The 12916-nt window shown below is 41.2% G+C and overlaps 2 protein-coding genes across 2 annotated transcripts in view; one reads left to right on the forward strand and one right to left on the reverse strand.

Moving 5' to 3' along the window:
- Nucleotides 1-759: 759 nt before the first annotated feature.
- Nucleotides 760-12107, reverse strand: si:cabz01054394.6. The gene is made up of 3 exons (XM_005165007.6): nucleotides 12052-12107; nucleotides 11391-11478; nucleotides 760-7219 (listed from the first exon to the last, which is right to left on the reverse strand). Exons 2-3 carry the CDS (start codon nucleotides 11461-11463, stop codon nucleotides 6087-6089), a joined length of 1206 nt encoding a protein of 401 aa, XP_005165064.1. The 5' UTR covers nucleotides 11464-11478; nucleotides 12052-12107; the 3' UTR covers nucleotides 760-6086.
- si:cabz01054394.7 overlaps nucleotides 11406-12916 on the forward strand; it is an 11168-nt gene continuing 9657 nt past the window's right edge. The window contains exon 1 of the mRNA XM_073948758.1: nucleotides 11406-11546. The gene's annotated coding sequence lies outside the window, so the exon portion shown is untranslated. The remainder of the gene's footprint in view (nucleotides 11547-12916) is intronic.

The raw sequence follows: 12916 nt of genomic DNA on the forward strand, positions 1-12916 counted from the left end.
TGTCAAAAAACTATGTTTAATCAAATAGTTTGGTCTGTTAATTTCCTGAAATAAAATGAATGATTTTTTTACACTGCTTTATACACGCACGTTTCAACGTGTAACATATTTTTCATATACATTTCTCACCTTAAGGTGATGCTCATGTGACTTTATTTATATTTGAAGATGGACCTTATACAGCTACTTTAGAATTTAAATTTTATATATATATATATATATATATATATATATATATATATATATATATATATATATATATATAATATTTTGTGATCCAAGATTAATATTCAAATATGGAAAAGTGCAGACAAATTTTTACACTGCTTGTTAGTTGAAGCAGAAGGAACTTCGTCTGCATGGAAAATAAAAAGCATAAAAAGAAGCTAAAGCTACCTGACAACAATCACTTACAACAGTGACAGATTGTGTGGTTTAAGTCAAAAACTCAACCACTTATGAGCCTTTATTAAAGGACAGAGCAGCTCCTCTAACTGGTGGACCACAGCAGTTAGACAGGCCTCTTTCTATTAGCTGCATGTCAGAAAGAATATTCTAGAGTGTTAAATAAAGAGCTCCAGTAATTAAATATTACCTTTTAGGAGAATGTTTCTGTGTTTAATGACTTTGGACAGAGGTCTAGCTCCAGAAAGATTACAATTTCTATAAGCCTTATTAGTCAATACACATATTGTGGCCTTAAGAAATTAATGGCAAGAAAAATAAATGCATGAATGGTTACACAATATACTCAAAAAGGATGTTAAAGAGTAGTTTAATTGTTCATTACAATGAATAAAATGGAGGGTGGCATGTGTAATTTAATGAACTAATAAACTTTCTTATTATTTATTTTTTCTTTTCTTATCTCTTATTCTATATTTCTTTCCTTCGTTGAAGCAGATGTGTAATCTCTGCGTTTAAAACCTCCAGCTTCGCCTCTGTAAAGTGCGTTGCCCTTTTTTTCTCACCGTGACTTTCTATGGTGACTCGTGAATTCGGCGATCTACTGAAAATGCCTTCAGGTTTGTGCCGTGCACGCGCATTAACCCGCGGTTATCTTCAGGAGGTTGATTTAACTAACTCTTACCACCTGTTTTGGAACCAACATACTCGCGGTAAGCAGGTTTTGGGTAAATCAACTGAGAGTTTAGGGTTTAGCAGATGGTAAGTTAACCCAGCTTTCTGGAATACCCCCCTGGTAGCTCAAACCTGGTTCAGAGCAGGTTTATTTGATATAAACAGGATTAGATCAGGTCATTTTCAGGCAAAGTTAATTAAATATAAATTAAATTATAACAATAAGTTAATTATAAGTTTAAAAAATATGAAAATAAAACTTTTGCGATGTAGACTCTGAAATAGAAGTACAAAGACTGTCACGGAGTGTTCTCTCCCCAAGGGGTTCAAAGCGAACATTTATTAATATGGACGTTTAGACAAATAATAGCCGGTGATTTGATGCTTCGCAAAAATTTCAGACACCTTCATCAATATTAGTGACGGGAAGTTCGGATCATTTTACTGACTCGGATCTTTGAGTCTCGTTCATCGAGATGAAGGAATCTTTTTTCGAGTCATTTCGTTCATTTGGTTCAATTTGCCAAAATATTATGAAAATGTTACGAATTGCTTCCAAACACATCTACAACTAGCCCAAAAGGTTAATCACATGACAAATAAGTCATAAGTAGAATTTAAGAAGGAGAAAATAATACTTCAATGTTTACCTGCTCTTTTGTCTATGAAGGTATTGTTGTCTCTTTGCTCAGCTCACCTCTTCATGTCTTCAAATGTCAGGGGTTCATTCACGTTACACTGACAGTCACATATAATCTTAATCAATGCACAGTCTGAGCCAATAGGAGCCATGATCGTTCGTTCATCACGTGACAGAATAACTCAAACCCGAGGACTCGAGAGATGAATGGTTCAATTCTTTCTCCGGCTCTAAACGTGTGTGATTGGCCTGTGATGAACAGGTGACTCAGACCAGATAGAAGACTCGAGAGGTGAGCGGATCAATTGTTTTTCCGGCTCTAAACGCGTATGATTGGCTTCTGCCAATGTGATGAAGACATGAAATTAACGATACTACCTGCACAAATGTGCGCACGCGCAGATGAACGAATCACTCCCTGAGAGGACTCGTAGTTCCCGAGTCATATTGAAGATTCGTTCAAAATGAACGAATCGTTCATTACCGACCCATCACTAATCAATACTAAAATCCTTAACAGCCAGTTATTTAATCCGCTTTAACTATAAATCTAAATAAATTGATAAATGTTCTTGACACATGAGAGTGTGAAGCCTGCAGCCCACAACAAATGTGGGAAGTTTTTCCGTTTCTTATTTAACAGACTTACATTTTTACGTTTGCTACGAATTTTATGTAATTTTGCTCACGTGGATAATTGAATACTAATCAGATGATGTCATTACGCTTCTGTGCCGTCAGCCAATCGTTGCATTGCTGATCATGATTTTGAGGATCGATGGATCTGTGCTTCACAACACATGCAGCGATCTCAGATCAGTTCATTCAGACGTTTTAATTCGATTCGCGAACTTGTTTGAAGAACCAAATTAGCCAGAGATCACTTATCAAGATTAAAAGATCCAGGATCTGCCAAATGATCTTAGATCATTTAAACGAGGTACGAAAAACAGACCCCAGATTTTCAAATATCCAAACAATGTCCAAAACCTAAGAAACAATACATCAATAGCTTTTGTTTCAGTCATTGACCCTTATGACTTGTTTTATCCTATGACTAAAAGCTGATGTTTTCCATTGTTGAATTATGTGCCATCGTTTTCCCTCAGAAATCATTCTTATTATAATTAGAAATGCTGAATTTTTAATTTTTTTTTTCAGAATGTACAGCACCTACATAGATAAATTCACACATGTCACTGACAGTATTTAATGAGGAACCATGCACTAGAGCTGAAGATCTTTGCCCGAACCCGACGTATCATTTTACATGGGGTCGGGCCAGGCTTGGCTTGCGCAGTAACTGAATAGTCGTGTGATGCATTTCGATTAGCGGGAGAAAGTAATTAAATCGTTTGTTACAACATTAAATTAAAAGGTGAAATAAAAAATACGGAGAAGTTAAAAAGAGCGGATTTTGACTGCGTTCAGGTTTAGCCGCCCATCCAAAAAGAACGGTCATTCTAGCCGGCAAGGTATTTCGGGCGGTCGCTCATACACTGCGTATTACGGTAGAGAGGTCACTCACTATTTTAAAACCGCTGTCATGGAAAACTAAATAGATGTTCCTGGCTGGTAAAGGATGAACAAACAATCCTTCCCAAAACGTGCAAAATTAGCCAGAGCAGAACTCTGCATCTCGGCCTGTAGCTGCAGCAATGAAAGGGTGTTCAGCTGCTGGACGCACCATCCTGAGCGCAGGACTGCGCTAAAGCCATTTACAGTGGATTCAATAATGTTCCTACACAAAAACACGTAGCCTAATCTTGGTGAGTAAAGGATTATCAAAATATAAATTAATATTAATTAAACCCTGTAATCATAATGTAGACAGAGTATACAGGCCAATGTTGGCATTCTTCTTTTAATATTCAGCTTTACCGTCGCCTTAATGCCAGATTGTGAAGAGAAGTGGCGAAACAAATCCCGCAGAGCCTTTATCTTAATTTCGTTATTGCCAAATACCCGTCATCATTTATTTTAATGTAATTTGACATTAAAAAAAGAAGAAAGACTTCTTTTAATTGGTGTGTTGGCCAATTTAAAGGCTAAGTGTATATACCTAGGCCTATTCAGAGTGCTGAGATGTTACCGAGGACTTATTTTATTTCTTTGTTCCAGCCAAAGTGGCCTATAGCCTACGTTTATTACGAATAAATGATGCTAAAACAAATGACTCATTCTTGAAAAAAGGCAAAAGAGCTGTGTGCATGTGCACACTTGAATAATGTCGGACTATAAATGGGTTCAGGCCAGGGCCGGAGTGGGACTCCTTTTCACCCCTGGAGTTTCAAGCATTATGCTGCGTTCACACCAGACACGGAACGCGTGTCAAGCGCGAGTGATTTACATGTTAAGTCAATGCAAACGTGCGAATAGACATCCTGCGGCGTGATACGCGCGAATGGCGCGGTGCGAATGACGAGAATTGCGCGGTGCGCATGGGGCGAATGGCGTGGCGCGAATTGAGCATTTTGCTTGTTTGACGCGCTTAATGCGCGTTTCGCGCGAATCACATGCGTTCGAAAATCTGAACTTCAGCGGACATTCGCGCCGCATTAACCAATCAGGAGCTTGCTCTTGTGGGTGCGTGATTGTGACGTATCGCCTGTTGTCGGTGTCCCAGGGGTAATCCCCCAGCAGACACCGACAAGAAGTTCATCAAACTGGGCTGGGCTCAGTCAGAAGCACCGTTGAAAACCTCCATCAGCCACGTTCAGTTTCTGGAGGAGTCTATGAGCTTAAAGAGCTGTATGCACCTCTGAAAGGATGTAGTGGACTCAGACACGGCCCTAAACGTATCGCCGCTGTTTATCATCCTTCATAAAGTACATAAACACTGTTATTTTCTTCATAAAATCCATGTTAGCTATTTAGCTATGAAGCTAGAGTCACCGGGCAGACAGAAGCCCTGCCCGTCACGCGAATCCGCATCTGTTCTGAAGTGAATTTGACACGTGAATGAAGCGGGGTTTGACGCGCGAATGAAGCGAGTAACCTCAAATGTTCACGCGGCTATTTACGCGCGAATGGCGCGATTTATCCGCGCGTTCCGCGTCTGGTGTGAACACAGCATTAGACCGGCCCACCTCAGTTCACGACTGACTATATTAAAATAAGGTAATTTCCAATTCAGTTTCTAATTACACTATCACGTCTTTTTCAACAACCTTACAGTTTTATATGTAAAAAAAAAATAATTACTCAGGGTAGGATCGAACACGGATCGATGACGTCGTAACGCAACTGGCTGACCACTGGACCACAATGGCGCAGATACACCCGAGTGGCCGGAATGATAGTTAAATCACCATTATTACCCTGCAGGCTGCATTTTGCTCATGGGGCTGCGAGACAATAAATAAGAAGAGCGGAGCTGCGGCAAAATAATGAATAAAAAGAGTGAGGCTATGGTCAAATAATTAAATAAATGAAAAAAAAAGTGCGACTGCTGAGAGTGCAAGCAGCAAGAAACACCGGCCCTCGCGGCCAAAAAACAGACCGGAACACCGGGAACTCTCCCAGTCCTCCCGATTGGCCAATCCGGGCCTGGTTCAGGCTTCATAAAGCTGTTAATCCAAATGTACCTGTCGGGCTCGGGCCTAATTTTTATGGCCCGATTACAGCTCTACCATCCACCTTTCATTCAGATTCATTACTTTTATGTTATTCATTGCTCCATGCTCCTATTTTGAATATTTAGGGTTATGTAAATACACAAATCAGCAAAATATATAACACTGTTCTAGTAGTTTTTTTAAAAAAATATGAAATTTTTAAAGAAAAAATGTTACATATTGTGTCGTTAAGTAGCAATATTTTCTCAAGTCACATCATTGTGGCATCATAATAAAATAATAACAAAATAAATATATTTACATATACATTTGTCATTCAATATCAATCAGAAAACGAGTGTTTAGTCTGCCATTTTAATTAGCATTTCTCAGCACAAAAAAGAGCTACTGAAAAAAAATCAATAGCAACAAGATAAGCGAGGTCTTGTAACATTTAGTCATTTTCTTTTCGGCTTTGTCCCTTTATTAATCAGGGGTCGCCACAGCGGAATCAACTTATCCAGCGTATGTTTTACACAGCGGACGCCCTTCCAGCTGCAACCCAGTCCTGGGACACACCCATGTACACTGATTCACACTGCAGCCAATTTAGTTCAACCAATTCCCCTATAGCGCATGTCTTAGGACTGTGGGGGAAACCGGAGCACCAGCAGAAAACCAACGCCAATACGGGGAGAACATGCAAACTCCGCACAGAACAGCCAACTGACCCAGCTGGGACTTGAATTGGCGACCTTCTTTCTGTGAGGCGATCGTGCTACCCACTGCGCCACCGTAACACCCGGGCTTTAAACAATCGCAATTAATTTAGCGCAAATGCAGATTTTCTGATGCCATTTTAAACTGCCGAGCCACTTGAAACCCTTCCCACACAAAGAGCAAAAATACGGTCTCATGAAAGCGTGTCTTTTCAAGTGCATCTTCAGGTGTGACGGCGAAAGAAACGTTTTATTACACAAGCCACAATTAAACAGCCTCCCAGACACATCCTTGGAACTGCGTCCTTTTGTCAGCATCCTAATAACCTCTGAAGACCTTGTTTTTCCGCAATGAGTCTGCTGCGAATGCCGCTTCAAGTCTTTCTGGTACGTGAATCTGTCGCCACACTGAGCGCAAGTGAACGGCTTTTCTCCGGTGTGAACTCTGATGTGAGTCTGCAGGTTCCCTTTAATGGTGAAGTCTTTTCCGCACTGAGGGCAGATGTACGGCTTCTCTCCGGTGTGGGTCCTCATGTGGATGTTAAGGTTGGTTTTGTTGGGCGAACTCTTTCCGCAGTGATGGCACATGTAAGGTCTTTCCCCCATGTGCGTCTTCACGTGATTCCTGAGCTGATTCTTGTCCGGACTACTTGCTCCGCAGTGTTTACACACGAACCCGTTATTCCTGGTGTGAATCTTCAAGTGGTAGCCGAGGCTGACCTTACATCGGAAACCCTTTCCACAGTGTCCGCAGATGAACGGCCTCTCTCCTGTGTGAACCCTCATGTGAATAATCAGGCTTTCTTTTCGCGAGAGACTCTTTCCGCAGAGCTTGCAGGAGAACGGAGCCGCTCCGGGATGAGTTTTCTGGTGGGCCCTGAGGGTCCCTTTATGAGTGAAACTCTTCCCGCATTGCTGGCAAGTGAACGGCCTCTCTCCGGTGTGAGATCTTATGTGCACCGTGAGGCTGGTTCTTTGAGCGAACCGTTTCCCGCACTGCTGGCAGACGTGAGGTTTTTCTCCGGTGTGAGTCCGCATGTGGACACTAAGGTCTCTGCGCTTGAGGAAGCACTTTCCACAATTGACGCAGATTGCTGTTGGCTTTTCCTCTGAGGGAGTCTTTTCAGTCTCAGAGGTGCTAAAATGTTTTTGATGTGTTTCATTCTGATCTTTCTCCTCTGTTATATTCAGATCTTGCCTCTCGTCTTTCAGCAACACACGCTCTAAGATGAAAAAGACAAACACCAATCAGTTGTGGAGGCAGTTGTGGCCTAATGGTTAGGGAGCTGGACTTGTAATGGAATGGTTTCTGGTTTGATTCCCTGTCCTAGCAGGAATTGAAGAAGGGGGAGTGAATGAACCACACTCTCTCCACCTTTAAAATCTAGCTGAAGCAAGGCACCTAGGCCCTAATTGCTCCCTAGGTGTTGGAAGCAATAGCTGCCCACTGCTCCCGGTGTATGCTCGCTGTGTGTGTAGTTGGATGGGTTAAAAGCAGAGGACTAAATTTGAGTACGGTTATTATACTGATACTGTTATTATACAGTTACTGATTATTATATAATAGAGCTGGCCATTTCATATTTCATCACGCATTTCCTCTGATAATCTTTATTGTGTCCATATAGCCTGACAGTAAGCACATATTGCCAAAACCACACAGTGCGAGTCTAATGTTTCATATTTTTCAATGAAAATGAAAGTTATTACGCTCCATTTTGTTATAAATTTGCATATAGTGAAGATGACGGTGATATAAATATGTACATGTTGCCTTAGCATTTTTGGTGTCTGTTATGTTTAAGTTGCTGATATAAAAATTAAAAGAGACAGTGCTTTATGTGATGTTTTCATTTTATAGTTAAGAGCAGGGGTCACCAACCTCGGTCCTGGAGGGCCGGTGTCCCTGCAGGGTTTAGCTCCAACTTGCCTCAACACACCTGCCTGGATGTTTCAAGTATACCTAGTAAGACCTTGATTAGCTTGTTCAGGTGTGTTTGATTAGGGTTGGAGCTAAAATATGCATGACACCGGCCCTCCAGGAACAAATTTGGTGACCCCTGTGTTAAGATAGTGAAACGTAGCCAGGGTGCATGACATTATAAAAAGTACACTGCATTTGAAGATTTACCCGACGTGTCCTTGCGTCCTCCGGAGTTCGTTATAAACTTGTGATGTCTGAACTTACAAGCAAAGAATGCAAAACTGAACTTTGTGTACGTGATATTGAGAAAAATGCCCAATCAGAATGTCTTCAGATGTCTCCGTTTTGCCCATCCACAACCATAACGGCCTTTTCAGCGTTTCGGGGCTCGAATACTCCGGGGTAGTGTGGACGGAAGGTGCAACCATAGCAAGTTATGCGTTTTCAAACTAAAACGGGGCCTTATTAAACAATTAGATTTGCCATATTTAATTGATAACCCACAGAAGATGAAGATAGTAGTTAATAGTTGTATAAAAAACAACAAGATGAAAATATTTGCATATTTGTAACCACCTCTGAGAAATGTGGTGGCCGCGAGTCACTGGTATTGCTATTTTGGGGGTGCGGGCTGGAGCAAGAGGATTGTTGAATGTTTATTAATTGTGAATGTTAATGAGTTTATTCTTTATGTTTATTTGCTTGTTCTGTTTTGATGTAGGGCGAGGCAGTGGCGCAGTAGGTAGTGCTGTCGCCTCACAGCAAGAAGGTCGCTGGTTCGAACCTCGGCTCAGTTGGTGTTTCTGTGTGGAGTTTCGCGTGGGTTTCCTCCGGGTGCTCCGGTTTCCCCCACAGTCCAAAGACATGCGGTACAGGTGAATTTGGTAGGCTAAATTGTCCGTAGTGTATGAGTGTGTGTGTGGATGTTTCCCAGAGATGGGTTGCGGCTGGAAGGGCATCCGCTGCATAAAAAACTTGCTGGATAAGTTGATGGTTCATTCTACTGTGGTGACCCCAGACTAATAAAGGAACTAAGCCGACAAGAAAATGAATGAATGTTTTGATGTAGTTTACAGCGCTACGATGCAGATGATGCTACGGTTGCAAATGTGCAAAGATGTTAAGATGTTTTTTAAGACCACTAACCTGATAATCTTGGGGATTTTATGCTTGTATGTAACAACGAACTGAGACTACAAATACTAAAACAAAGTTTATTGCATCTAAAGCTGCCGTCACTCTGCTCATAGACTACCATTCATAAGCACGATATGCGTCAGACCGGAAACGCAAGGTCGTGCTGCAAGTTTCGCAGTTCGCTGTGTTGAAAAGTTCAAGCTTGGCGAACTCTGACCTGCAAAATCGCATCACTTGACTACGTGAGACCAATCGTAGATCAAAATGGACCAGTCGCTTGCTTTTTTAGACCGTACTCACACTAGGTACTGTTCGAACGGGGCCAAAGCACGCTTGTCCCCCCTCCCGTCTCCCCCGAAGGCCCGCACTCACACCACAATCGGGCCTGGACACGCTTACGTCATCGCTGCTGCGCTGTTCAGTGAGAAGCGCTCTCTCACTCAGCAGCACAGTGGAGATTTCTCTAGTTATATCGTTTCAGTCGTTTGATATGTCGTCAAATATTTCGCCAAACAGTCCTTAGGGATGCGGGGACACGCAGTCAGATATTTCGCCGAACAGATCCACCACTTTTGGCGCTCATAAACAATCATAAAGCTCTCGTGCTGCAGGAATGAGGAGGTCTGCTGAAGGCGCGCAGCTGTCATGCAGTGAGGAGTTCTCGTCTTTAATAAACTATGGCAGTTTGCGTTCACTGAACAGTAAGAATGATTAATAAATCCATATGAAACAACCCCTTAAAAGTCACGTCTCGCTTTCAGTTTCGGGCTTTGGCGCGTTTTGCACTCACACACAAGTGTACCGCGCCAAAGCCCAAGTGAACCGGGCTCAGGCACACCTCTTCCAACCGGGCCAGGGCCGGCCAAGTGAACCGTGCTTGAGCCTGATTCAGCGCACTCACACTTCTCAAACGATCCGGGAAACGGGCCTGGGCACGGTACGGATGGGATAGTGTGAGTAGGCCCTTAATGTCTATCTTGTTTAATCCCGCCCCATTTTCACCGTGCCGGACGACACAATTTCGCAAGCTCAAACTCGAATGTGACCGCAGCTTTAGGCATGGGTCTCAATTTCTCAATCAAGTCAATTCCTGGAGGGCCGCAGCTCTGCACAGTTTTGCTCCAGCCCTGATCAAACCCATGAAGGTGTTCAAGACTCTTTTGAACGCCGGTTATTTGGATCAGCTTTGCTTGATAGGGTTGTAGCAAAACTGTGCAGAGCTGCGGCCCTCGAGGAATTGAGTTTGAGACGCACGATCTAAGTAAATAAATCAAACACTCCCGTCAAAAGCTCTCCGCCTCCTTTTTGAAGCTGAAGAGCTGCTATGTGGGTTAAACAATACTTGGCAAGGCTCACTTCAACTTTCACTAGTCAGGGTTCCCAAGCTAAGCTCCAGCGTAGATTTGCACCAGCTGTCCCAAGTTTTTGCTTAAACTGGAACGTGTTATGGGATTGAGTCTGGAATGTAACTTTAAAACTGTGTACTTGGGAATTGATTCTTCAGAAATACCCCAGAAAATGATGACAGAAATGATGGCCTGATGTAAAGAGGTATCATAAATCATAAATCATAGATCATTAACCTCTCTTTAAGACCAAAAATCCTATAAAATGTCTTCATACTGACGAAGGTGCTTTCCTGACTTTAACGTCTGTAATAGAGGAATTATTTGATGTTCCGGAAAATTCCTGACTAATTAATCCCAGTGTGAAGGAAGAAGGATACCATCATATACCATCATCAGATAGCATTCGTTTGTTTCCCTTTGGCTTAGTCTCTTATTTATCAGGGGTCGCCACAGCGAAATGAACCGCCAACATATCCAGCATATGTTTTAAACAGCAGATGCCCTTCCAGTTGCAACCCAGAACTGGGAAACACCCATACACACTCATACACAAGGGCCAATTTAGCTTATTCAATTCACCCATAGCATATGACTGTGGGGGAAACAGGAGGAAACTCACACTAACACGGGGAGAACATGCAAACTCCACACAGTAATACCAACTGACCTAGCCTGGACTCGAACCAGCCACCTTCTTGCTGTGAGATGACAGTGCTAACCACCAGATAGCTGTAAAGTTTAATTATGAAAGCCACACATTCATGAACAGATATTAAGTTTAATGTGACACTAAATCATTATTTTGCTCAGACTCGTACATTTTTCCTCTCAGAAATATGGAAACATGTCTGCACACGCGAGGATTCATATACACTAAAACATCTTTAACATCTCACATGACGTTCACTGAGAATTTCCTTCATTTCTAAAGCGAAAAATGTAATAATACACTTAAAATGATTAACTTTGAGGATGAAAACCAACCTGATTGTTTCGCAGTAACTTGGCTGAACTCTTCAATCTTCACCTCTTCACCTTCCTCTTTCACAACCGCCATCTTTGTTTTGACGCTCTGTCGGGTTTGAGAGTAAATCATCAGTGCGTGTCAATCAGCTCTTCAGTTCACTAGACAGTGCGCTGGTAAGTCAGTCAGTGTGACTATCAATTGCCTTGAATGACTTGATAAACAAATGTATTGAAAGAGTAAATAATACAGTTTATTTGAGTATAAAACATTTTGTTTGGGTATTTAATCATTTATTTACTATTTATATTTGTAGACTAATATATTTATATAATACTAAATGTATTTATTATTTATTTACTACTAATATTTGTAATAAAACACTATAAAACTTAACTGTATGTCTCACCGTTATTAACAGAATAATATTTAATATTTACGCTTCAAAACGAGCATTAATATTTAAATAATGAGGTGTATGCCTTTGTGTTTATGAAAGCAAATGCGTTTGCTTTCATTTATTATGCCTTGAGAACTCACTGTCAATTTACACAGAAAAATATATATAATTACTTAGATAATAAAAAACTACGTCATGCTAAATAAAAACAATAATTTTAACGCTTTTAAAAAGCCACAAATGAACCGAATCGGTTTATTTAAACACTTAAAAACACAAACCTTTCCTTAGCCGGATCAAAAACACAACAGCGCGGCGCATGCTTGTGACGTCACGCATCTATACCAAAATAAAAGTCCTTCTTGGAGCTTAAGCATAACAAGTTCAGCAGAAGCGAAAACAATGATTTGGCTAAAAAAAATATGGAAAAAATGGCAGAAAACTTGGGATGAAGAGAATAAATGAAGACATTTATATAGAAGGTTGGGGTATTGGAAGAAACTGAATAAAAGAAATTATCATAACTAGGATAAGGAGTGGACATTGTAGATTATACAAGTACTTGCATGTGATAGGTGTGAATATTGTAATATTGAATCTGTGGAACATGTGGTGCTTGAGTGTAAAAAAATATGACACTGAAAGGACAAAGTTAAAAGAAAAATTAAGGGAAATTGAGGGTGCTCTATAAAGGATATACTAGGAAAAACATCAAGAGACATGAATTATTTCACATTTATTATATTTCTTAAGGGTCACTGGTATAGCAAATAGGATATAGAATGAAATATGTATAGTTAATGTATGACAAGAAGAAGAAATGGGTGGTGAGGGGAGTATAAAGTAATAGGGAACAGTTTATCTCTGTCCAAATCCGGTTCACACTCCTATCCGAGTGTTGCCAGATGTAGCTGACTGATTCCAGCCCCAAAACCCTCCCGCTGAAAGCCAAAAAGCACCGTGGTGTCTCTTGCTGGGAGATCACAACACTTTTGTATGTGAAGAACGGGGCAATGCCATCTCTTTAGGAGACCATAACAGGTTTATAAGTGAAGACCGGGGCTGGCGGGCACGCGGTTGCAAAACCGCCCAATGTCACTTTTTACCCACAAAAACAAATTAAAAACCGCCCAATCTGGCAACACT

This window comes from Danio rerio, chromosome 4 (genome assembly GCF_049306965.1).
Source record: "Danio rerio strain Tuebingen ecotype United States chromosome 4, GRCz12tu, whole genome shotgun sequence".
In the NCBI taxonomy this organism is placed as follows: domain Eukaryota; kingdom Metazoa; phylum Chordata; class Actinopteri; order Cypriniformes; family Danionidae; genus Danio; species Danio rerio.